The following is a 23,568-nucleotide window of genomic DNA, read 5'->3' as shown; positions in this document are numbered from 1 at the left end:
AATATATATGTCACTGCGGAAGGAGGTAGTTATCATTTCCCTGCAGGCTATTTTTGTGATCAACGCCCCACCCCTATTGCTTTTCATGGGGTAAAGGAAATACATGGAGAAAAATGCTGGGGAGTTTTATAATTGATCTTCCAGATTCTTACGTTGTTTGAACCTCTGTGTAAAGCACCTTTATGTTAGATTGTCTCCCTTTGTGCATAGCTGCCAAGTTATCCCTTTTTTTAAGGGAAATTCCATTATGCTGAATAGGCTTCCTCGCGAGAAAAGGGAAAACTTGGCAGCTATGCCCTTTGTGACATGAGAAGAGCCTGTCGTCATGGAGAAACTGATCTAATGAGTTTCAGGGGAAAAGAGGTTGCATAATAAACATACTCAGGGGGCTATTCATTTATTAAGTAATATTTGCTCTAATTTGAAAACATCTGAGACATCTGTCTGATCTCTATCTATCTATCTATCTATCTATCATTAGTCTGAATGCACACCCACAGTGCACCTGTTCAGCATCATGCATATTGTTGTTGAAACAGGATGGGGTCGGGGTGGGGGGTGGGGTGCATCAGAATCCCCTGCTATAAAATGGAGAGGTTTTCTTCCATTGGCTTAGCAGAGGATTATATGGAAGCAATTCCTGTGTTTTAGAAGGAGACCCCATGCAGGTTCTCCTCTATCCATGCAGTTCCTTGCATCTCCAGTTAAAAGAATCATAGAATCATAGAATCAGTGTCAGGTAGCAGAAGCTATGAAAAACCTTTAACTACCTGAGATCTTGGAGAGCCACTGCTGGTTTCCTAAGCATTTGCGACCCGTGGGGGGAAACGACCTTGGGGAAATGATGGGAACAGTGTGTTTGTGTGGGTATAACCTATTGCAATCCTTTGGGTGTGTCCTGAGGATATGCTGGTCTTTGCCTGTTGTTAAAAAGTCTTGCTGTTCCGGCCACTTTCTGTAATGGCGTTTAGGTAGCTGGTAGAAAAATCTGGAATAACTGGCTGCTCTCCAGTCTAGTTTAAGGTCACTGGAAACTTCCCAGTACATTTCCATTTGACGCCAAATGTCTTTGCCTGCAGCTTACTAGCTTTGGCCCTTTCCCTCCAGATGAACTGCCCTTATTGCTAAAGATGAATTGGATAGGAAAGCTGGAGTGAACTTTCAGGGGTAAAAGATCAGGTGTCAGGCTTCTTCGGCAACTGTCTCAAGGGCCTGTTGGTTGAGTTAGTAGGATCAAGTAGTAATACCACTCTTTCACTGGAGGTTTTTAAGTCGAGGTTGGATGGCCACCAGTGACAGGTGGAGCCAGAACCAATGAGACGTAGAGCTGTTGGATTCTGGTTTTGCCCTCATCTACAGTGGCAACAGTGAGAGGAAGGAGGACAAAAAAGACCCTCAATGGGCTTTACAAAGTAAGAAGACAGGCAGGTGAGGGCTGGATAAAGGCAGACTGAGGTTATTGTGGCAGTGCTCCACTTGCCCTGCTGGATGAGCTTCCCCTGTTTGTTCTTCTGTTTGCATATAAGAATGGGCACAGGCAAGGAAGTAGACAAGATGGCGCCAACAGCCATTGAGCCAACAATACGCTACAAAAGTGCTACTTGACCTCATCCCTTACTGTCCTTAAAGCTACTTCTACCACTTTGAAAAAATGTCTTTTTTTAAAAAAAAAAACACCAAACTGCTAATGTAGCATTTTAACCACCAGCGATATCTGTCCTTGGACATCCATTTTTTTTAAATCTCCAGGTTGCAGGGTGCATTTGTAGCTGTCATGTCATCTTAGTCATGTGGTTCCGCTCCTTCCTCCTGGGCCGTGTTCAGAAAGTGGTGTTGGGGGATGAGTGTTCAGACCCCTGGGCTCTCACTTGTGGGGTGCCTCAGGGTTCTGTCCTCTCCCCCATGCTTTTTAACATCTACATGCAGCCGCTGGGAGAGATCATCAGGGGGTTTGGGCTGGGTGTCCATCAGTAGGCAGATGATACCCACCTCTACCTCTCTTTCAAATCAGAACCAGTGAAGGCGGTGAAGGTCCTGTGTGAGTGGTTGGAGGCGGTTGTAGGATGGATGGAGGCTAACAGATTGAGGTTGAATCCCGACAAGACAGAAGTACTGTTCTTGGGGGATAGGAGGCGGGCAGGCGTGGAGGACTCTCTGGTCCTGAATGGGGTAACTGTGCCCCTGAAGGACCAGGTGCTCAGCCTGGGAGTCATTTTGGACTTACAGCTGTCCATGGAGGCGCAGGTCAATTCTGTGTCCAGGGCAGCTGTTTATCAGCTCCATCTGGTACGCAGGCTGATTCCCTACCTGCCCGCGGACTGTCTCGCCAGAGTGGTGCATGCTCTAGTTATCTCTCGCTTGGACTACTGCAATGCGCTCTCCGTGGGGCTACCTTTGAAGGTGACCCGGAAACTACAACTAACCCAGAATGCGGCAGCTAGACTGGTGACTGGGAGCGGCCGCCGAGACCACATAACACCGGTCCTGAAAGACCTACATTGGCTCCCAGTACGTTTCCGAGCACAATTCAGAGTGTTGGTGCTGACCTTTAAAGCCCTAAACGGCCTCGGTCCAGTATACCTGAAGGAGCGTCTCCTCCCCCATCGTTCTGCCCGGACACTGAGGTCCAGCGCCGAGGGCCTTCTGGCGGTTCCCTCGCTACGAGAAGCCAAGTTACAGGGAACCAGGCAGAGGGCCTTCTCAGTAGTGGCGCCCACCCTGTAGAATGCCCTCCCACCAGAGGTCAAAGAGAATAACAATTACCAGACCTTTAGAAGGCATCTCAAGGCAGCCCTGTTTAGGGAAGCTTTTAATGTTTGATGGATTTCTGTATTTTAATACCGTATTTTGGTGGAAGCCACCCAGAGTGGCTGGGGGAACCCGGCCAGATGGGCGGGGTATAAATAATAAATTATTATTATTATTATTATTATTATTATTATTATTATTATTATTATTATTATTATGTGTTTGTTCCCTTCATTTTTCAGAGTTGGATCCAAGCATTCTATCGTCTTTTGTTAATCCTTTTGCTTTTTTTAATTTTTAAAAATGGTTTTATTCAGTTTATATTATTATTGGTTAGTTGCACATGGTGCTGTATGTAGATTGGCAAGATATATTTTGAATTAATACATAAAAATGTTGTTGTTTCTCCCCCTTGTTAGATGATCGGCCACCTGTGGCCCGTGCATGGATGGAGATGAAAGTGCAGCCTAACGAGCCGGTGACGCTGAGGGGTTCAGAAAGTTTTGATGACATTGGTATTGTGAATTATGAATGGACACTTCTCTCTGGTGATGACTCTCTGGTGATGGAGGTAAGGAAGGCCAAATGTTTGGCTTAGGTTTGCTTCCACAATAGCTTTGCCATTCTACACTTATCAGCATTCAGGTGATCATATCTCTGCTTAATAAGCTGAGACAGAATGAACTGCCTTCACATGAAACCCCTTCTCTCCTTCCTCTGTGTCAGCCATGATTAAACAAGGGAATCTCTTTGTAAAGATTGTTTTTCATTTCATTCGAACCAAGAAACTATGGTTAGGCCATAGTTAATCATAGTTTCTTGGTACGGATGAAACGGAAACTATGGTTGATTAAGGGATTCCCTATTAAGAGAGGAGCAAAGGGGCTGCATGCTGTGGCAAAAAGGTGGTTTATGTCTTGGCTTATTAAGTCAACATATGATCATCTGAATTGAGCCAGTGAATCATTTTGTCATGATGTCAGCAGTATGGTTCAATTAAGTTGTTACTCAGCATACGCCTCCTTTCTTTAAGCAAATTACTGGAGATGTTATGCAAAGAAACAAGCTCTGTGAGAATAGCCATCAGCTTTGCATCTGATATTCATTTACTCCCGTCTCCCTCTAACACCTTTGCTTTCCCCTCCTACTAAATAAATGACCTTTTTATATCCTTGAAATCCTTACTAGATGGGTTAATGCATTTTTAAGGTAAAGGGACCCCTGACCATTAGGTCCAGTCGTGACCGACTCTGGGGTTGCGCGCTCATCTCGCATTATTGGCCGAGGGAGCCGGCGTATAGCTTCCAGGTCATGTGGCCAGCATGACAAAGCCGCTTCTGACAAACCAGAGCAACACATGGAAACGCCGTTTACCTTCCCGCTGTAGCGGTTCCTATTTATCTACTTGCACTTTGAGGTGCTTTCGAACTGCTAGGTTGGCAGGAATGCATTTTTATATATATTTAATTGTTGAACTTTGCGCAAAGATGAAAGACAATGAGTTTAGCATTCAGTACTATTAATCCCAGAAAATTACATTATACATTATACGTAAAATCAAAGCAGGTCTGAGCCTGGTCAGTGTCTGGATTAGGAGACTGCCTGAAAGCCAGATCTGTAAACTGTACTTAATGTAAGTTTGATTATGTAAGGCATGCCTCAGTTCAAAGCTTGAACCTGTCCTGAGTTCGCATATTCTAGATGTCTGCTACATTCAATCCCTTGCTTGCTACTGAGTAAGTAAATCCAGTTTAGGCAGATTCCAGTAATGACTGCAGGGGAGGCAAGGCTCCAGCAGTTTGACATTCTGCCTTTCAGCAATCTTTAATGAGTTCAAAAACAAGAGGCTGGTCCTTTGCCACTACTGTACGAGTGCTGGGTCAGATCATCTGCCTTTTCTGGCCCAAGGAGATGGGCAGCGAACTACCTTTTCCCAGGGCAAGGGAGAGTCTTGGGGATTGTGACTGGGTGAATATCCTCATGCTCCTCAATCATAGAACGCAGTGGTGTTCAAGCTGACTTTGAGACATGGCAGGTGGTAGCATTTGAGGTGGGCTTCGATCCAAGAATTGCCACCCCATGGGGGAAACTGGGGGGCCTGACAGCATCACTTGCCCGTCGTGGGCACTGTAAGTACCTTCCACTGGCGGGGAGGTATACAATAGCCACAGGACCAGTCACAGGGACAAATCACTACTGCTTTGAAGGAAAGGGACGGGTCTGTGGCTTGGGGGGGGGGGTGTCCCAAGAAAAATGCCATTCAAAAAACAGGCTTCAAGTGAAACTAGGCCTTTATGTGGTACAAGCATATGCAGGGGCAGCCTTCATGAAAAATCAGTGAAGGACTGTCACATAGTATAATTGCATAGAGCTTTTATACACTTCTGTATTACACACATGATTACTATTAGCCAATGATATGATTGCAATAAATTTCCTATAACCCACTTTCATCACTCTAAACCAATTGGGAATCCTTTCGCTCCTTTGAATAGCCCTCCCAGCCTTCTCATTAAAATATGTAATTACGTATAGCTATTTTGCTATGTCTTTCGTTATTAACCTTTGACTAATTATTCTGTTCGTTAGCTGTCCACTAGCAATCCTCTTTTATTTATTCATGATTAATATTTTCATTCTTCTACTGACTTCAGGATTAAATTTAGTCAGTCGTTCCACCAAGCCAACCTCCTTCAATCATTGCTTATAGTACTTGTCTTCAGAGATTAATGGTGCATTCTTTCAGTGTACCAAGGTACAGGTTTTTCACACTTCCAATCTAAAAATGGTGTGTGTGTGTTGTTGTTTTTTAAGCTAGGCAGGGATAGTGAGATTTCACAGTTTTGCTAGGCCACAAGCTTCCAGGAAAATGGAGGGTTAGCTACAAAAATGGATTCAAACAAAACAAGAAGATGTAGATTTCAAACAGAACAAGGAAATTGAGTTTTCTCCTTTAGGGGAGATGATGGGAGATGGGAAAGGGAGAAACTTGATTCCAGAATAGAGGGTGGCAGCTTCCCTTGTGGGTCACCTGAGGTCAAATGTAGTGTTGGTATCAGTGCCTGAACAAATTCTAGCTTGTGGGACTAGTCTGGCAACCTTATTATGCCCAATGCCTTTGCTTCCTGCTCTAAATTGTTGTATAATGCCATGCCATCTACCTGCCCCATAAATTGTTACATTGTCTACTTTATGACGCACGAGTGAATATAAAGCACTCATTTTATGTTGGACAAATGCGAGGTGCCAGGTTACAGTGCCATCATGGTACAGTGGTACCTCAGGTTACAGACGCTTCAGGTTACAGACTCTTCAGGTTACAGACTCCACTAACCCAGAAATAGTACCTCGGGTTAAGAACTTTGCTTCAGGATGAGAACAGAAATTGTGCAATAGCGGCAGCGGGAGGCCCCATTAGCTAAAGGTTAAGAACGGACCTCCAGATCGAATTAAGTTCTTAACCTGAGGTACCACTGTATCTGAGTCTGTGTTCATATCTTGCAGTGTTTAAGGCTTGGTGTGTGTGTTTTTTCAAAACCAATGTATGGCTTCTAAACACAATTTTGAAAAGCTTTTCCAAGGTTGCCTTGGACTCTTCATCAGGTTACATTGTTGTTGTTTTTAAAAAGAAAGTTGAGGGATGGGGAGGCAGCAGAGGAAAACGATGGCTGATGTTCCAAGTGTCTATGTCTGGCAAGTGTGGCCTTTCTTCCTAGGAGGGAAAAACACATAATGGCAGATGCTCCATCTCTGTACAAATAGCTTTTACAAAGTTCTGTCTCTTTCTCCTTATACTCACTGTATCAGTGTGTGGCATTTTGGTTGGAGTAATAAAGGAATTGCCCTAATATGGCTTTCAGATTTTTTCTTGCAGCCAACATGGCTTCCTTCTACTCTTTGTAGTAGAAAGAGTTAGTCTTTGGTCCTTCTAGTTGATGTCATCAGGAAGGGACAGCTTTGATTGGAGGTCCTTGTGACTTTTTCAAAGGCTTTATTACAACTATCTCAGTTATCCTAATAGTACTGTATGTTCTGTAACATTTTGTTGTGGTCTTCCTGCAAGACTGGTCTACTAAAACATTTCCAGTGCTGGGATCCATTGTTTGAAATGTCCTGTGAGGCAGTCCCAATTGTCCTTGGCTCTCAGTGTATCAGTGTATGGACATTGAAAAACGTCCTGCAAAATTCCTGCAGTGGTTTGCCAGAGTAGGGAACCTCCCAATTTGCCTTGATGCTTTAGGTCATGGCTGTGGAACCTGTGGCATCTCGAGAGGATGCTGGACTCCAGCTCCCGTCATTTTCAGAACATGGCCATTAACCAGGGATGATTGGAGTTGTAGTCCAGCAGCACTGGTGTGGTAGTGGTGGACAACTTCTCCATCCTGACTTTAGGTCAGGCACCCCCAAACTCAGCCCTCCAGCTGTTTTGGGACTACAACTCCCAACATCCCTGACCACTGGTTCTGTTAGCTAGGGATGATGGGAGTTGTAGTCCCCAAACAGCTGGAAGGCCAAGTTTGGGGGTGCCTGCTTTAGGTGAAGTTCTGTGGCAACTCTGAAAAACAACCACCACCATTACATTTCTTGAACCAAGATGAGAGAATGCTGAAGCTCCTGCTAGACTTGCAGGGGTCCCCAAACTAAGGCCCGGGGGCCGGATGTGGCCCAATCGCCTTCTAAATCCGGCCCATGGACGGTCCGGGAATCAGCATGTTTTTACATGAGTAGAATGTGTCCTTCTATTTAAAATGCATCTCTGGGTTATTTGTGGGGCATAGGAATTCATTCATATTTTTTTTCCAAAATATAGTCCGGCCCCCCACAAGGTCTGAGGGACAGTGGACCGGCCCCCTTCTGAAAAAGTTTGCTGACCCCTGTGCTAGAGCTTATGTTATCATGCCTTCTGAAATCACCTCCCTTCTTTACATTTTGCATCTTCAGAAAGAGACAGATCATGTGGTGCTCACCAACCTGCAAGAAGGGACTTACATCTTCCAGCTGACTGTGACAGATACTTCTGAACAGAAGGGCTCTACTAACATCACCGTCACCGTGCTGAATGCTGAGCAGACTGTAGGTGGGTCATTGCTGGCTGTACCTTTCAAAGGTAGAGTCTAGAACTGGAACCCTGGCTGATACTAGTCTTGGGGACACACTTGCTGGGACCTTCCAACTAGTAATATTGTAAGATCAGGGGAATAAGCGAAACCTAAACCTAACTCGTGCTTTCTGACCAGTGTCTTCTCTGAGACTTACTGTGTGTGTTTCTTCTAGAGCACTGCTTGGCGCCTTATAAGGTGGGACGTTGCCGGGCTAGCTTTCCTCGCTGGTACTACAATCCAGAAACGCAGCAGTGTCAGGAATTCACCTTTGGGGGTTGCAAACCCAACAAGAACAATTACATACGAGAAGAAGAATGTAAACTTGCCTGCAAGAATGTCCAAGGTTGGTCTGTCCTTCGCAAAAATCCCTCCTTTCTGGATTTCAGAGATTCAAGTGAGAAAACATTTGTCATTTGACAGATGCCGCTGAGAATTAATTTTTGAAGGTGTGGAGGAAGAACCTGTCTACCAAGTCTCGATGTGATGTGCTCAGGCTTTTTGAGGGGCTGTTTTTTGATCTCCATAAATTTGGAAGCAATAATTAGCCTGGGACTTGTTCCAACATCTTTAACGCTGAACTGATCATAAATTGTGGCGGTTCCTGCAAAGCATTTATTTTAAAGATTGATGAGGACCTGCTATTCTAGGCAAGCAACATGGGGTTTTCCGCATCTCTCTAGTCAGAGCTCATCATCGCATGCGAGAAATGCATTCAGTTAAAAATTGAACATTGTTGGCATCCGTCTGTCTCGAGAGACAATGGAAGAGTGTGCCATCGGGGGGTAAAGTCAAACTGCTGGAGAGTTACAATGCCTGCTATGGCTGTAGAGGCCAATAACACAGAGTTGGTCTGCCAACAGGCCTGGTACCTGAAGCCAGCTCCCCGTAAATCACTTCCTTGGGGAAATTCACCTTCAATTTTTGTGGTCAAACTGCCTGCACCATCCTTTCAGGACGTAACCTCAGAATGCTGAGTCTTGCAACACACAAGCCATGTTCTCTCCCATACTTCTCCCCCCTGGCATTGGCAGAGCTGAATCTTAATAGCTTTAAATACAGTCAGTTCACTGAGTCTCTGTAACCTGTGACATTTTGTACTTGGCTAAAAGCTAGCTAGGTTTTGGAATCAGGAAGGAGTGACAGCTGTTTCACTAATTCTAGAAGTTTGTTGTTGGGGAAACCACATCAATAAACCAGTTGTAACTGGAAAGGAATTGTGTGCATGCCAGCATTTAAAAGGGGTGTGTGTGTTTTAACAGATAAAGTATTATTGTTTTGTCTGAATTTTTAGATGAATGAAAAACAGCAATCTCTCCTCCTCCTAATCTCTTTCTTTCTGTCTTTCTGTCTAGGTGCTGTTGAAAAGCGAAATGAGCCAGGTAGGCATTTCAGTGGCCTGGTTTGTCCAGAACACTAAGCCAAGTCTTGGCTTAGGAGATGGCCCACATGTGCCGATTCCCAGAGTGGAACCTGCAGCCACTCTGCTTTTCTCTGGTGCTTTCTGTTGCCGTGCTATACTAAGCTGAGCCAATGATTGGCTTAACATTCTGCCTGAAGCTGGGCTCGCAGTTAAGCAGAGGTGGATTTAGGGCCGCGGGACTGGTTCTGCTGTAATGGGTGCTGGTGCTAGGGGGCGCCACAGAGCGCCGCAACTACGACGTCATAAATTGAGCAGAAAGGAAGGCGAGAGACAAGCTGGGGCTGCTGAAATTTGTCCTTGCACAGGACGTCGCTGAAATTTGAAAAACCACAGTCTGTCCCTGAGTTAAGTTCTCTCCTCACTAACCATGAGCTGTGAGCAATAATACACCTTGGTTACAGTTCATGGTTAGCGAGGAGAGAACTTAACCACGAGCCCAGATTTTGACAATACTTTAAGTCAAACCTCGGCCCGGCACAGCACATTGCAACACTTTTGTGCTCTCTCCTTCAGCCAAGGTTTGGCTTTGCGGGTTCTGCCTGTGTATCTCATGACTCCACCCTTTCTTACTTTCTCACTGACTTGAGGCTCAATGGCAAATACTGGTGACTTGTGCTCTGTGCTTGCAGCGTTGCAAAGAGGTCGCTTAGTTTCTTGGCATGGCGAAGCTCTTGTCTTTACTGCTCTCGCTGGCACAATCTTTAGTCCTGCTCTGCCTAAGGATGATTGATCTGAAGCAAATGTCGCCGTCCGGAAGGGGGCACTGTCTTTGCTGAGAACCAAAAGGTCTGGTTTATATTTCCCCTATAGTGTGCAATGAAAACTGCCTGCCCTACTCTTTCAAATGTGACGATGGCTGCTGTATTGACAGCTTCCTGGAATGTGATGAAACTGCAGATTGTTCAGATGGGTCAGACGAGAAGTTATGTGATTCGTGTAAGTAGATGTCGCTGTGACGTCTTTAAGAATGGGCATAATCAAACCATGCATGCATCAGAACCCAGGCATAGGCCTTGGCATCTCCAGGGAAAGGAATAAAGTGCCTTGAAAAACATCTTCCTCCATTAGAGAGATACCTGAGAGTGGGGCATGGCAGGTGGAAGCAGCCACCTTCTGATGGCAAACATTGTCCTTTTCTCTCCCCACCCTAGGAGAGGAAGTCATATTCTCTTCTCATTTTTTGTGATTGTACAATTTTGGGACAGATCACTGAAACTATTATCAAATCTAGTCGTCGTCATCATCATCATTATTCTTTATTCGACCGTCAGTCAGAAAATATACATTTCTCAGTACAAGTTTAAAACATCTAAGACATCTGAAGAAAAGCTCTAAAATAAAACATGGGCAGCACTAATAAAAGCTATACAGATAAACCCACATCAATGCAGTCGATTTTGATCTTACGACGCTTGAGAGCTAGGAAGAGAAATTTGGCCACCAAGACAGCTGTTTTCCCAGTGGGATTATCTAACAAATATACAACCTGACTTTCTCTGGATAGAGAGCTGAGCTGAGATAGGCATGGGGCTATGAGATATTGCCTTAAATCTACATAGAAAGGTTCAACTCAGGATATGTTCGGTGGACTCTACCTCTCCCAAGGCACAATGGCAAGTTCTCTGGTTGTATGGAACTCCCCTGTACCTTCCCCATAATGCCACAGATTTGAGGGTGTTCAATCTGGCCGCAGTGAGGAGTCTACGGTATTCCACATAGTGGATTTCCACGAGATAAGGAGCTGGTGTAACCTGATAGATCTGCTCCCCCAGGAACATCCATGGTTTCACGAAGGCTATGCCCTCTTGTCTAGCAATATCGCCCATTTCTAGTATCTCTTCTGCTAGAACCGTTTCCACAAGTTCACAGAACTGAAGCTAAAAAGGGCAGGATGGTAGTCTTCTCTCTCCCTCTCTTTCATCACCAAAGATGGGTCATTGCCTTATTTCGTTTTAATCAGTCCCAGACAGATTTCCCAGCCCCCTCTGAAATCTAAAAATGCATAGGACTGGTTCACTCATGCAAATCAGGCATTTCTCTCTTTGCCACACACTTTTACATGAACCCTCCCCTCTCTCTCTCTTATTGATCTTGTGTGGAGAAATATAAGCAAACAGGACTGAATACAGAGGCACCATCAATATATTTCCAACCTTTCCAATCGCCGGCATCATTGCAGACTACTGATTGTATCAGTGTATTGCCTTGTTCGTACTGATGTTGTACCGCAGGACTCTGTATTTGGATTGATTTTATGATGAGCTAGTGTGCATGTGTGCGCGCACTAGAAGCAGCCAGCTGGCATGTGTGAACTAGCTTTTAATGGCAATGTCCTGTATTTCCCTTTGCTAATGTCCCCGTTGCTCTTGTTTTTATTTCTGCTCAAATTGCCCATTGAAATTTCACAGGACTGCAAAATGCGGCTTATTGAGAACATGTTTTGCATTTGGAGGTGGGGGTGTTTTTATTTCTTGTATTTTTTAGGTGATAAAGGGCAACTAACAAATATAAGAATAATACCAGCTTTCACTGATTTTTTATTTCTTGTTCATTAAATTGGGGGTAGGGGGGAACTAAAGCAAAATGTTGCTGTGTAGAGCAGTGTTTCCCAACCTTGTGCCTCCAGATATTTTGGGACTACAACTCCCATCATCCCTAGCTAGCAAGACCAGTGGTCAGGGAATTGTAGTCCGAAAACAGCTGGAGGCACAAGGTTGGGAAACACTGGTGTAGAGACCACTGTTCAGGATTCCAGCCATTCCATCCAGCTTTCCTGTGCTCCAGTTTTCTATATTCTCGGCTTTGTCATGCTGGCCACATGACCTGGAAGCTGCATGCCGGCTCCCTCGGCCAATAACGCGAGATGAGCGCTGCAACCCCAGAGTCGGTCATAACTGGACCTAATGGTCAGGGGTCCCTTTACCTTTACCTTTACACATGTACACACCCCAATGTCTTGCAAACCTTGGGTTTCCCCCCAAGCCTGCTGATACCTCCCTCTTGTGGGTGGTGCTGTTTGGGCTACAGAAGCAACAGCACTCGCAGTTGCCCTTGAAAAGTATGTGGGCAACATCTACTAAAATCTCAGAAACCAGAGAGGAAATCTTCCAGCCAACAGGTTTTTTAATACTTTACAAATTGCCAGATACATTTTGCAAAATGAGAACATCCAAATCTGTTCCATTTCCCAGAATTAGTTTTATTTCAGCTTTTCTTGCTTTTTGGTTAAATAAATGCAAAAATGTTATTGTGGTGTTTTGTTTTTAAAGTATGCCATACATACAGGTCTACTTATTACTGTCTAGTACAGGCACCCCCAAACTGCAGCCCTCCAGATGTTTTGGCCTACATCTCCCATGATTCCTAGCTAACAGGACAAGTGGTCGGGGAAGATGGGAATTGTAGTCCAAAACATCTGGAGGACCGAAGTTTGGGGGTGCCTGGTCTAGTACTGTATGTCTAAAATTGATAACAGAAACAAATGAGGTGAATGGGGAAGGTCAGATAACTACTAACAAAACGACAGGCAGAAACTACTTGTATAAGAGGTCAGGGAGTTTCTGACTTTTGTGCTGATTCTTTGCACTGTCATCATCACACCAAAAGAACCATTATGTGAACCATCCCCTCCCCTTTTGTGTTTCTTGCAGATGTTCAAGGGTTCAATAGATTACGTGATATCAATGTTACCACCAGCCAAAGTAAGTATATCACAAATGCCTGTGAGTGGGCTCTACTTTGGATGAATGTGCTAATAACCAATTTGATTACTTAAATTTGCATTTCTCCAAGTGTAATTGAGGTTGGAAAGGGTGACTGTTCCAGAAGAACTGGAGATGGATTGCAGTTACCTTGCTCAAATTAAAAGAATAAACTGTATCAAAGGCTTTCCTGCAAAGGAACAGTAGCACTTCTCAGCTCCTTAGTATATGCATCATTTTGATGAACACTAAGGTTGGGCATTTTCCCAGTCAAAGAAAATGTGGTCAGTTCACTGGTCAAGTAGTGTTCAAGTATTTTAAATGCACTAATTTTTATTCAAACAACAAAAATATATCTTAATCTTCAACTGGTTTGAAAAACCAGCAAAAATTGTATGGCACCTTAAAGAGTAACAAATTTATTCTGGCACATAAAGTATCACCGCACCCATGTTTTGTCCAATGCTAGTTCTGCCCAGCATAGACCCATTGAAATTAATGGTCATGACTAATTTAGGCTCATTAATTTCAATAGATCTAACACTGAGCAGGACTTGTTGTTGTTGTTTAGTTGTTTAGTCGTGTCCAACTCTTCGTGACCCCATGGACCAGAGCACGCCAGGCACTCCTGTCTTCCACTGCCTCCTGCAGTTTGGTCAATCAAACTCATGTTCGTAGCTTCGAGAACACTGTCCAACCATCTCGTCCTCTGTCGTCCCCTTCTCCTTGTGCCCTCAATCTTTCCCAACATCAGGGTCTTTTCCAGGGAGTCTTCTCTTCTCATGAGGTGGCCAAAGTATTGGAGCCTCAGCTTCACGATCTGTCCTTCCAGTGAGCACTCAGGGCTGATTTCCTTCAGAATGGATAGGTTTGATCTTCTTGCAGTTCATGGGACTCTCAAGAGTCTCCTCCAGCACCATAATTCAGGACTTAGTTGACTACAACTCTTGGTTACTGCGAAACAATGAAACTTTTGCAAAAATGTAATTGTAACTTTTAACAATGTGAGGTAAGGATTCCATAAATGTGAATCATTCACTGAACGAGTTTGTTTTGTTTTTTATCCTCAAATACCTGGGACATCCTTGCCCAGCCTAGTGCCCTCCAGATGTTGTTACATTACTGCAACACACATCGGCCCCAGCTAGCGTGGCCAACTGTCAGCCATGATGAGATTTATAGCTTAATACTTGGAGGGCAGTTGTCAAAAAACAGAAATAAAGTAAAGCAACAAGCGGCTATGGGGAAAGTCAGTTTTTAAAGGCAGTTGCGCTAAGAAAGCAGTAGGCCAATTTAAACAATTCTCATCAAATGATCAGGTATTAACTAATGTCCTGATACGAAACCATTTAAATAATATTTGTTGGCAGGTCACTGTGTGGATATGCCAGATACTGGAAGATGTGACGATAGCATACCTCGCTGGTATTACAACCCGTTTGCTCAGAAATGCCGTCGCTTCACCTATGGAGGCTGTGAAGGCAACAAGAATAATTTTGAGGAGGAGGAAGTGTGTATGAAATCTTGCAAAGGTGTCACAAGTAAGTAGAAAGAGGACCTAAAGATGTGGGCAGGAGATGTGGGGCATCTTTTCCTTAGTAAATGTTTTTTGAGTAAACTCTTGGCACCATGCAGACCAGAGATGAGCAGAACATGGAGTCATAGACCCTTCTGTACTAGCATGGAAGGTTTAACAGATTGGTGTTTAGCAGCCAGAGGTTGACATATTTATACCTCTCTCAGCACTAGATGCTGGGAACTAACAAATAATGGTGCTTATCATGACCTGCTTCTGAACTTCTCTGTGGCATCTATCTGGTTGCTATTAAAAGACAGAATGCTTAAATGCTCTTGATTTGACCCAACGTAGCATTTCTGTATTCTTGTGAGAAGCTGTCTTAGACTAAGCCAGGGCAGTGGTTCATCCAGCTCAGTAATAGACTGCTGGCTGGCAGCAAGTGCTGATTCTGGTCCCGGGAAGAACCTGGTTTGTTGCTGGCCTCCCAATCATGGCTTGGTAGGAAGCATTTAACCCCGATCCCTGGTTCAGCTGTAACAGAAATGCAGCTTCCTAGTTTGTTTATTCCACTTGCACCAGGGGAGAGAAGCAAAGTGGGAGCAATCAGCCACTCCTTCCTGTAATCTTTGGATGAAGGACAGTATAAAATTTTAATAAACCATAAAATAAATATACCACAATAAGCCATAAAGTCTGTCTTATTGCATGATCATCGCCTGTGAGTATCCTTGCATCCCCAAAAGAACTGTTGGCCTCATAAGCCTATTTCATTGTCACCATCTTCTTTTACCTCCCACACTCTCTCCTCCGCCTCGGTTTCTTTTTTCTTTTTTAGTTGTTAATCTAGCTGTTGGAAAGCAGCGAAGGGTGGTATATAAATCTAAGAAGTAAAATAAAAATAAAAAACATATGATTTAACTGTTGGGGGTGAAAATGTGATATGACTTAAAGGGAAAGTTTTAATATTAAAAGTGCACTGTATGAAACTGCCTCAATGAAAGAGCACCTGCCATTATTCCAAGCATCATTGTACAACCCTGTCTTTCTCTCCTCCACAGAGGAAGATCTGATTGGCCAGAGGTGGAGCACCTATGAGGCCCGGCAGGCGGGTTTAAGTATGTAAACTGAACTCTACAATGCTCTATTAGCACACTTATTTCTTTGCTCCTCAGTCTCTGCTGTCTGTCTCTTTTGCTTTGGCTGTAAGCTGCCATGTATTTTAGGAAATATGATAACTGGGAAGAATCCTGATACTTCTATACAAAGAAAGTGATGACGCGTAATTTGTTGCCTTTAGAAACATGTCACCGTCGCTTATGTCTGTTACATATTCATCCACTGCATTGTTTCATAAAAGTAATTTATGTTTTTAGTTAGCAAAAAGTATATGCCACTTACTCAAACAGGAGACCCAAGCGGCTTACAATTAGTCACACAGCTTATGACTACAAATCACTCCAGTGAAATTTAAAAGTTTTTTCAAGCGACTGTTCTAGAAATAACATGTATTTGACATGCTATCATAGGCACGTCTACTCAGAGTTGAGTCCTGTTGAGTTCAATGGGACTGATCTGTTGTAAGTATGTATAGGATTGTAGCAGGTCTGCAAGTCTGCACACACACACCATATTTTTCCATGTATAAGACAATATTTTTTCCTTAGAAGTAATAGGCAAAAATTGTGTGTCTTAAACACAGAGGGCGGAGGGCGGGGGATTGGTAGCAGCAGCCAGCAGGAGCGATTGGGTGTGTGATTGGTTGCTGCAGCAAGGCCTGCTGATGACTGGCTGTGGCAATTGGGCGGGTTATTTATGGCAGTGGTGAGGTGTGGTTGCTCCCCCCCCCAAGCTCAACAACTCTGGGCACTCTCCCCCCAATTTTTTTTTTTGTGGTCCAAAAAAATAGGGGTTGTCTTATACATGCGGGCGTGTTATACACTGAAATAGACAGTACCTTGGGATTCTGCGGCTCCGGGTATCTGCATGTTACATACCTTGGTGAGGGAATCGCACCACATGGTACTTCTGTCAGGAAGTCCTTGTTGCAGAGGGCTCTTGGAAGAGACCCATGATCACCTTTTGCTTATTGTTTTTGAGATGGCTAGGCACCCCACATTAAAAGTGAGTAAATCTCAAGATCTGTGCATTCAGCCTAGGACACCTACCCAAGTCAGAAGCGGTTCACTGGATGAACACCGCAAGAAGAGAACAGGTGCCATTTTGAGTGTGGAATGGCAAGCAGCAAAATAACCAGGGGTACCTCAAATCTTGGGCTGCTCCAACCTTTACTGTAAATACGTTAAAAACGCCTCCTCCTTAATGCTTGTTAAAGCCCAAATAGCAGCTTTGGTTAACCTGATTCTTCCCCACTCCCCTCAAATCTCTCATAGGTTCTTTCGAAGCGGCCATTGCCGTACTCCTGGGCGTATGCATAATGATAGTGTTGGCAATCCTTGGCTACATTTTCCTGAAGAACAGAAAGACTTACCGACGGCGGCGCCAGCCAGCTACTGCCGCCAACTCCACTCTCTCCTCTGTGCTCTCCACCACCGAGGACACCGAGCACCTCGTCTACAACAGTACTACGAAGCCTATTTGATCCGGAAGAGCTGCCTTCCACTTCTGGGAGTGGGACAGTTGCTTGACTGATGATACTTCTGAAACAAAAGCCTGTGGCTGAAGGATGTCCCTCTTCCTCCATGCTTCCTTCCTTAGACTGTCAAATTCCAGCCATCTTACTGCCCCTAGCCATTGTTCTGACTATGTGACAGCTTCTGAGGAAGAGGAAGGACAGTATCCCACCCCCACCCCCTTTTGTAATGACAACAGTGGCTCACTGTTGCTGTCAGAGGAAGCTGTCACTGAGGGCTTACTGTACCTATTTGAAGGAGTCGTGGTTTGATTTTTGGTGTGGATTTCATCCCTTCACAAACCTGCTCAAATCTACATTTCGTGTGTGTGTGTGATGGAACTTCTCCCTAGTTCCTCCTTGTTTCTCTTGCAAGTCCTGCCATCTTAGAGCCACCCTCTCTGTGCAAAGGGTCTCTAAGTAGTTCAAACCTCATGGTACTTCTGAGAGTCTTGAGCAGGTTCTCATACTTGATCATTGTGAGCTCAGGGTTGCACATGGCGGACTTTCTCGCAAGATGATATCAAAAAGAAGCTTGATACACCGCTGGAGTGAATCTGGCCTCTTCCCAAATATATTGCAGCCCTTGTTGCATGTTAATCACTAGGCATGATGCAGTGCACGTAACATAAAATATATAGTATGACCATAAGTTTTAAACATAATTTGAACATATTAAGAAGTGCAGCTGAATTGTTCCTAAATGACTGACAATCAGGGTCTGCATTCATTCTCCTTGACATTTTCCCATCTGTTCCTACCTCCCAAGGTTGCCATTTCTGCTTTTAATGTTAAACGACTAGTTCTTTGAGTTTGAATATTGCACCTGTATGTATTTATTTTTATAGAATCAAAATGTGACTAGAAAGATGTTCCTGGTTAACTAGCTGGTCTCCCAAGTACATAGTGAATCTTGTGGAGCAGTAACTATTCCCCTGCCCTCATGGCCCCAATGATAGAGAATTCCAATTGTTTATTTGCAAGCTAGTGCCACTTACTGATTTCCCATTACATGAGAGCTTCAGAAGGAGCACTGTGGAAGCTGAGAGACACTGCTTTTTGGTGGACTACAGTAATATATAGTAGTAGTATATATATATATATATATATATATATATATATATATATATATATATATATATGTAGTAGCTTCTGCCCCAGAAATGAACTGGGTGAATGAAGGACATGTATGTTCCGGTTTCTCATTTATCACCTGCCTTAGCTGTCAGAGCATATAATATATAAATCCAATTGCAATTTACTGTTTTGAAGTTGCTGATGACAAGGCAAGCTATTGTCCTTTTGCTGCTGTTCATCATTGTTCAGTGTAACAGATATATTTTTTTGCAATCCCCCCCCCAAAAAAATTCTGATGTAGGAGTTGGGAATCCAGCAATGTTCAGAGGGCACCATGTTGGCTACCCCTCGTTAGTCCTGAGTATTGAATTGATTATGGTTGTTGATGTTTGAACTAGATCCCATCCTCCATGTGTTTCCCTAAACTTTTGCAATGCCCTCCTCAATATCATGCACTGTGTTGTTCCCTCTGAATGGGACCCCGGTGGGGGCTACACTCCTCGCCCATGCATACATTTCCCTAGGTATGGAGGATGCTTGTGAAAAGGATTCATGTGACAGCTGCTCGAGGATCACCATACAGCTTACCCCTGTCATTGAGAGTTTCCATGTGACTCCCAGACATTTCAGGCACAGAAGCCCTCACAAATATTTGGGTTATATAGATGGGCTGGTTTTAGCTAATCAGCCAACTCCCATTTTCGCCCTACTAAGAATCCAGCCCAAATGTTGCTTTCAGAACCAGGACAAAATACCCTCTTTGTGTGATGGGTGTGTGGGCTGCTGTCTGAAATGAATTTTATACAGTTCTGTACCGGGAATGCAAATGTATATAGCTCTCTGCTGCTTTGGAAATGCCCTCTGCTATGAAGTTGAGAGAGCGAGCAGAGAATATTTGTGCCTTCTTTTGTGGTGTTAATGAGGTGTGTGTGTGTGTGTGTGTGTGTAGAAGGACTTTTTGCTGAAGCCAACAGGCACCAGCAAAAAGAATTCTCTGAGAAGGGAGCAGCTCTTTCCAAGAGCCAGATGTCTTAATGCTCAGTGAAGTGGCAGAATGAGATTGAGAATATGATGGTGAGGGCCACCAATGTGCTGTGAAGGAATGGGACAGGAGATAACTCATTATTTTCTGCGGTTGGCAGGTTACTCCACCTTTTAAAAATATATTTTATATCTGCTAGTTCTGCCCTCCTTCCACCTGCCCCCTCCCCCACGTCCCCCCTTGTTCCCTTTCTGCAAACCTCTGCTTCCTGAGCCCTTAAATTCTGGATTTCTCTCTCTCTCAGTAGATGTAAATTTTAATAAAATATTTTTGTTTGTAGCAACTTACTTGCTTGGAAAGTTATTTTCGCTCTGGTTGACTTGAGAAGGACTTAGGAGTCACACTTGTCAAAATGCTTCAGGGAAAGGAAGAGGCAGGCAGACATTTCATAATGTCAGCAGCAACTTCGTTAGTCACTATAATGGTGGATCCAGCCCAGCTATTCAGCCAGGTAGCAAGTAGGTCAGAGGGTTGCTGCTGTGAGGTCACTTCCTGCATGTTAGGACCCAAAACTGACGGAGGAAAAAGGTGTCACCTCAAACTGGGCCTTCAACCAGTCAGACCAGTTTGGAATAAGGAGAAAACGCAACCGGGCATGATCTTGCGTGCTCAAATAAGTCTCCTTGTAACTTATGGCTATGGGGTGGCTTATGAGTGACTGGCCTTTGTTAAAGCCCAAGGCAGCAGACAAGTCAATATATAAAACATAATTTTTTAAACAATCAGCAATCACGGCACCTCGCCCAGTAAAATAATAAAATCACAAAAATAAAGGTAAAACGGCACCAAACTTCAACACCCTGGTTATCATGAGAACACAGCAGATGCACATTAAAAGTGCATTGACAGAAGTCTAGTGTCCTGATCAAGGGGTGAGCTTAACCGCTTGACTCAGTTTCTGCGGCCCTTTTATACACTGAGTTACTTGCCAAATCTGCCCAGTAACAGATAAGAGAGAGACAAAATGCCTGCATTGTGGGGAATGAGTCACTTCTGCTGACTGATGGAGAGTTAACCCATTAGCTACATTCCTTAACTTAGTTGGCTGACTATTTTGAACCCTGACTGATCCTGTGGAGCTATCTCTGCAGTTGATCATGGTTTCTTGATTCCAAGGGACTAACATGACCAAGATTGTCAGACTATATGGCCAACACAAATAACAAAAGACCCCTGCTACATAAGTTCAAATGTGTTTCCGAGCACAATTCCAAGTGTTAGTGCTGATCTTTAAAGCCCTAACAAAAAATTTTAAAAAATCCTTTTTTAATTTTTAATTTTTAATTTTTTTGTTTTGACTACATCAGACCAACACAGCTACTACCTGTAATTTAAAGCCCTAAACAGCCTTGGCCCAGGAAACCTGAAGAAGCGTCTCCCCCCCCCCCCATTGCTCAGCCACTGAGGTCCAGCTCTGAGGGCCTTCTGGCGGTTCCCTCACTGCAAGAAGTGAGGTTACAGGGAACCAGGCAGAGGGCCTTCTGTTAGTGGCACCCGCCCTGTGGAATGCCCACCCATCGGATGTCAAGGAAATAAACAACTATCTGACTTTTAGAAGACATCTGAAGCCATGTTTAGGGAAGTTTTTAATGTTTGATGTTTAATTATGCTTTAATATATGCTTTAAGCTGCCCCAGGTGGCTGGGGTATAAATACTAATAAAATTATTATCTAGTCCACTTTTCTCTTCTCACACTGGGTAACCAGATGTCTATAGGAAGCCCGTAAGTGGAATGTTGGTATGCAGAGGCATATTGTCAAGTACCGCTAGTGACACCTTCAGGAGGAAGCAAAGAAGGACGTATTTTCCCCTTCCCTACTTGGAGTTGTGTTTGACACATCCCAAACTATTGTTTGCTCAAGTTTTAGGCTGGTAGCATAGTATAGCAGAATAAGGCCAGGAGTGAATATGTTCTCTGCCCTCTTCACACCTCCCTTTTAGACCTGAACTACATTACAAGGGTCCAGTGCCAGGCTCCTTGGCTCTATGGCAGGCACCCCCAAACTGCAGCCCTCCAGATGTTTTAGCCTACAACTCCCATGATCCCTAGCTAACAGGACCAGTGGTCGCGGAAGATGGGAATTGTAGTCCAAAACATCTGGAGGGCCGAAGTTTGGGGATGCCACACTGAATTATTGGGAACAAGAATTATAATGGCTCAGTGGTAGAGCACAATGCTATTCATGCAAAAGGTGTTAGGCTCAATGCCCATCATCTTCTGTTAGGGTTGGGAGAGACTCCTGTTTGAAACCAGGGAAACCTGCTGCCAGGCAGTATATAAGGCAGCCTCCTATAAATCACTAGTGAAGAATTATCCTGCATTTGCAACAAGCCTCGCGCATGGTGCAATATGGAATTTGTTTTTGCTGCTGTGCCATGTTTCTCAATCTACCTGTCTACCTGTTTCAGGCTATTTGGAGCCGCCCTAAAAAGGAGCACACCTCTCAAGAAATAAGAGAGATGCTGTAACACTGCATCGCAGGTCCCACTTGTTAGACTTATTGTCAGCCTTTGTCAAGGAACGGAAGTTCTTAAATGGACCACATGGAGGCACTAGTGCGCTTTCGCTGCATATATATATTTATTGAGAACAAATGTAGAGTCTTGTAGCGCCTGAAAGACTAAACAAATTTATTGTGACATAAGCAACCATGGACCAGAATCCATTGCATAATATGCTGCATCGTCATTGGGTGATTCTTTGTCTGTTCTTCAACAAATACAATGAACCTCTGGAAGTTATTAGGTAAAATTAGACAACAGCGGTTGCTCTGTTATTTTCTCTTCCAAGTTTTCTCTCTGCTTGAAAACTTGGAGATCTATGCATCTCCTACATGCTTCAGAGGTAGTCAGTTTGTTTTTTTAAAGATAAAAAGCATGGCATATTTTGGTGTTTTTTCTAAAAAAAATTTTTTGGGGAGTACTCTCATTTTCCTACTCATATTGAAGTACTGCCGCCCAATGACACCCAACTTAGATTCACAAAATTAAAAACAACACTGCATATATGTGTGTTCAATTGAATGGCCGTGTGTGTAATCAGGGCTGGTCCCCCCCCCCACGTTGTCATTTTAATTGCTGCCACATAGACCAAAATCCTGTCAGTCCGAACATCCTTGTTAACTGGGTGGCTTGGATAGATCCCTTTGCTGAGTCCATGCCGAGACTTTTCAGCATCCCCAACGCCACCCGTCACATGCCAGGAGAATCCTAAGAACTGTAATTCATCAAGCATGCTACGAATTATAGCTTTGTAAAGGGTCACTTCCCTTAACAAACTACCCAGGTGGCGCTGTGGGACCCAGGTGGCGCTGTGGGTTAAACTACAGAGTCTAGGGCTTGCTGATCAGAAGGTCGACGGTTCGAATCCCTGCAACGGGGTGAGCTCCCGTTGCTTGGTCCCAGACCTAGCAGTTCGAAAGCACATCAAAGTGCAAGTAGATAAATAGGGACCGCTCCGGTGGGAAGGTAAACAGCGTTTCCGTGCAGGTAAACAAGCTGTCTGCGGACAAACGCCGGCTCCCTTGGCCTATAGAGCGAGATGTGTGCCGCAACCCCAGAGTCGGACATGACTGGACCTGATGGTCAGGGGCCCCTTTACCTTTACCTTTAAAGGGTCACATCCCTTAACAAACTACAGGTCCCAGGATTCTCCACAAACTGGTGTAATGGTGCTTTAAATAGTGCTTCAAATAGTGCAGATGTGCTGTTGTCAAGTGGACATTCTAGCCAGGAAGACCCTTGAAAATGGTTTGGAGCAGGAGCAGCAAGGGGGGAGTCACTCGAGAGAGACAGGGCCAAACAGGGAGACCTGGTGGTCTGCATTCAATCCCCAGGCCTGAGGTTCCTCATCCCTGGCCTAAAGTATCTCACAGGGTTCTTGGGGTGGTAAAATGGGTGGAACCTTAGGTGGGTAGATAAGGTGATGTGGAATTAAATGAATCCCGAGTTTTCACACAAATACTTTGAAAGTACAATGAAAGGTTTCCACAGCATCATAGCGTTGGAAGGGATTCCAAAGGCCGTCTAGCCCATACCCCTGTCAAAGCTACAACATTCTTGATTGTTGAACATCCAGCTTCTGCTTTAAAATAATGGGGGGCATGATCTAAGGCTTTTGTCTACTTTAAGGTCTTTCCTCCTTAATTCCAGCCTTCAGTTCATAAGGAGACATAGTTTCATACTCTGTACCTCGGTTAAAGTTGCTATAATAATATTTTTGAATATTTTGATCTGACCACTTTAGTTCCCAACAGAGAAAAAAAACACAGTATTCGTAACCCACATCCTGAATTAGCACCCAGTTCCACTGTTGTGGTTTTGGGGCTT

At 44.1% G+C, this 23,568-nt stretch overlaps 1 protein-coding gene across 2 annotated transcripts in view; it reads left to right on the top strand.

Moving 5' to 3' along the window:
• Positions 1-17,280, top strand: part of SPINT1 (serine peptidase inhibitor, Kunitz type 1) — a 32,644-nt gene extending 15,364 nt beyond the window's left edge. The window contains exons 2-10 of one of the 2 annotated variants that reach the window (XM_035111415.3): positions 3,168-3,319; positions 7,690-7,825; positions 8,023-8,193; positions 9,203-9,229; positions 10,081-10,206; positions 12,921-12,971; positions 14,342-14,512; positions 15,549-15,605; positions 16,881-17,280. In XM_035111415.3, coding sequence (XP_034967306.1) covers positions 3,168-3,319; positions 7,690-7,825; positions 8,023-8,193; positions 9,203-9,229; positions 10,081-10,206; positions 12,921-12,971; positions 14,342-14,512; positions 15,549-15,605; positions 16,881-17,089 — 1,100 coding nt within the window. In that variant the 3' untranslated portion in view covers positions 17,090-17,280. The remainder of the gene's footprint in view (positions 1-3,167; positions 3,320-7,689; positions 7,826-8,022; positions 8,194-9,202; positions 9,230-10,080; positions 10,207-12,920; positions 12,972-14,341; positions 14,513-15,548; positions 15,606-16,880) is intronic. The other variant, XM_035111424.3, reaches the window with a different exon arrangement.
• Positions 17,281-23,568: the final 6,288 nt, after the last annotated feature.

This window comes from Zootoca vivipara, chromosome 1 (assembly GCF_965207765.1).
Source record: "Zootoca vivipara chromosome 1, rZooViv2.hap1.1, whole genome shotgun sequence".
NCBI lineage: Eukaryota > Metazoa > Chordata > Lepidosauria > Squamata > Lacertidae > Zootoca > Zootoca vivipara.
Note: the sequence above shows the minus strand (reverse complement) of the source record. Positions and strands in the feature narration are given on the sequence as shown.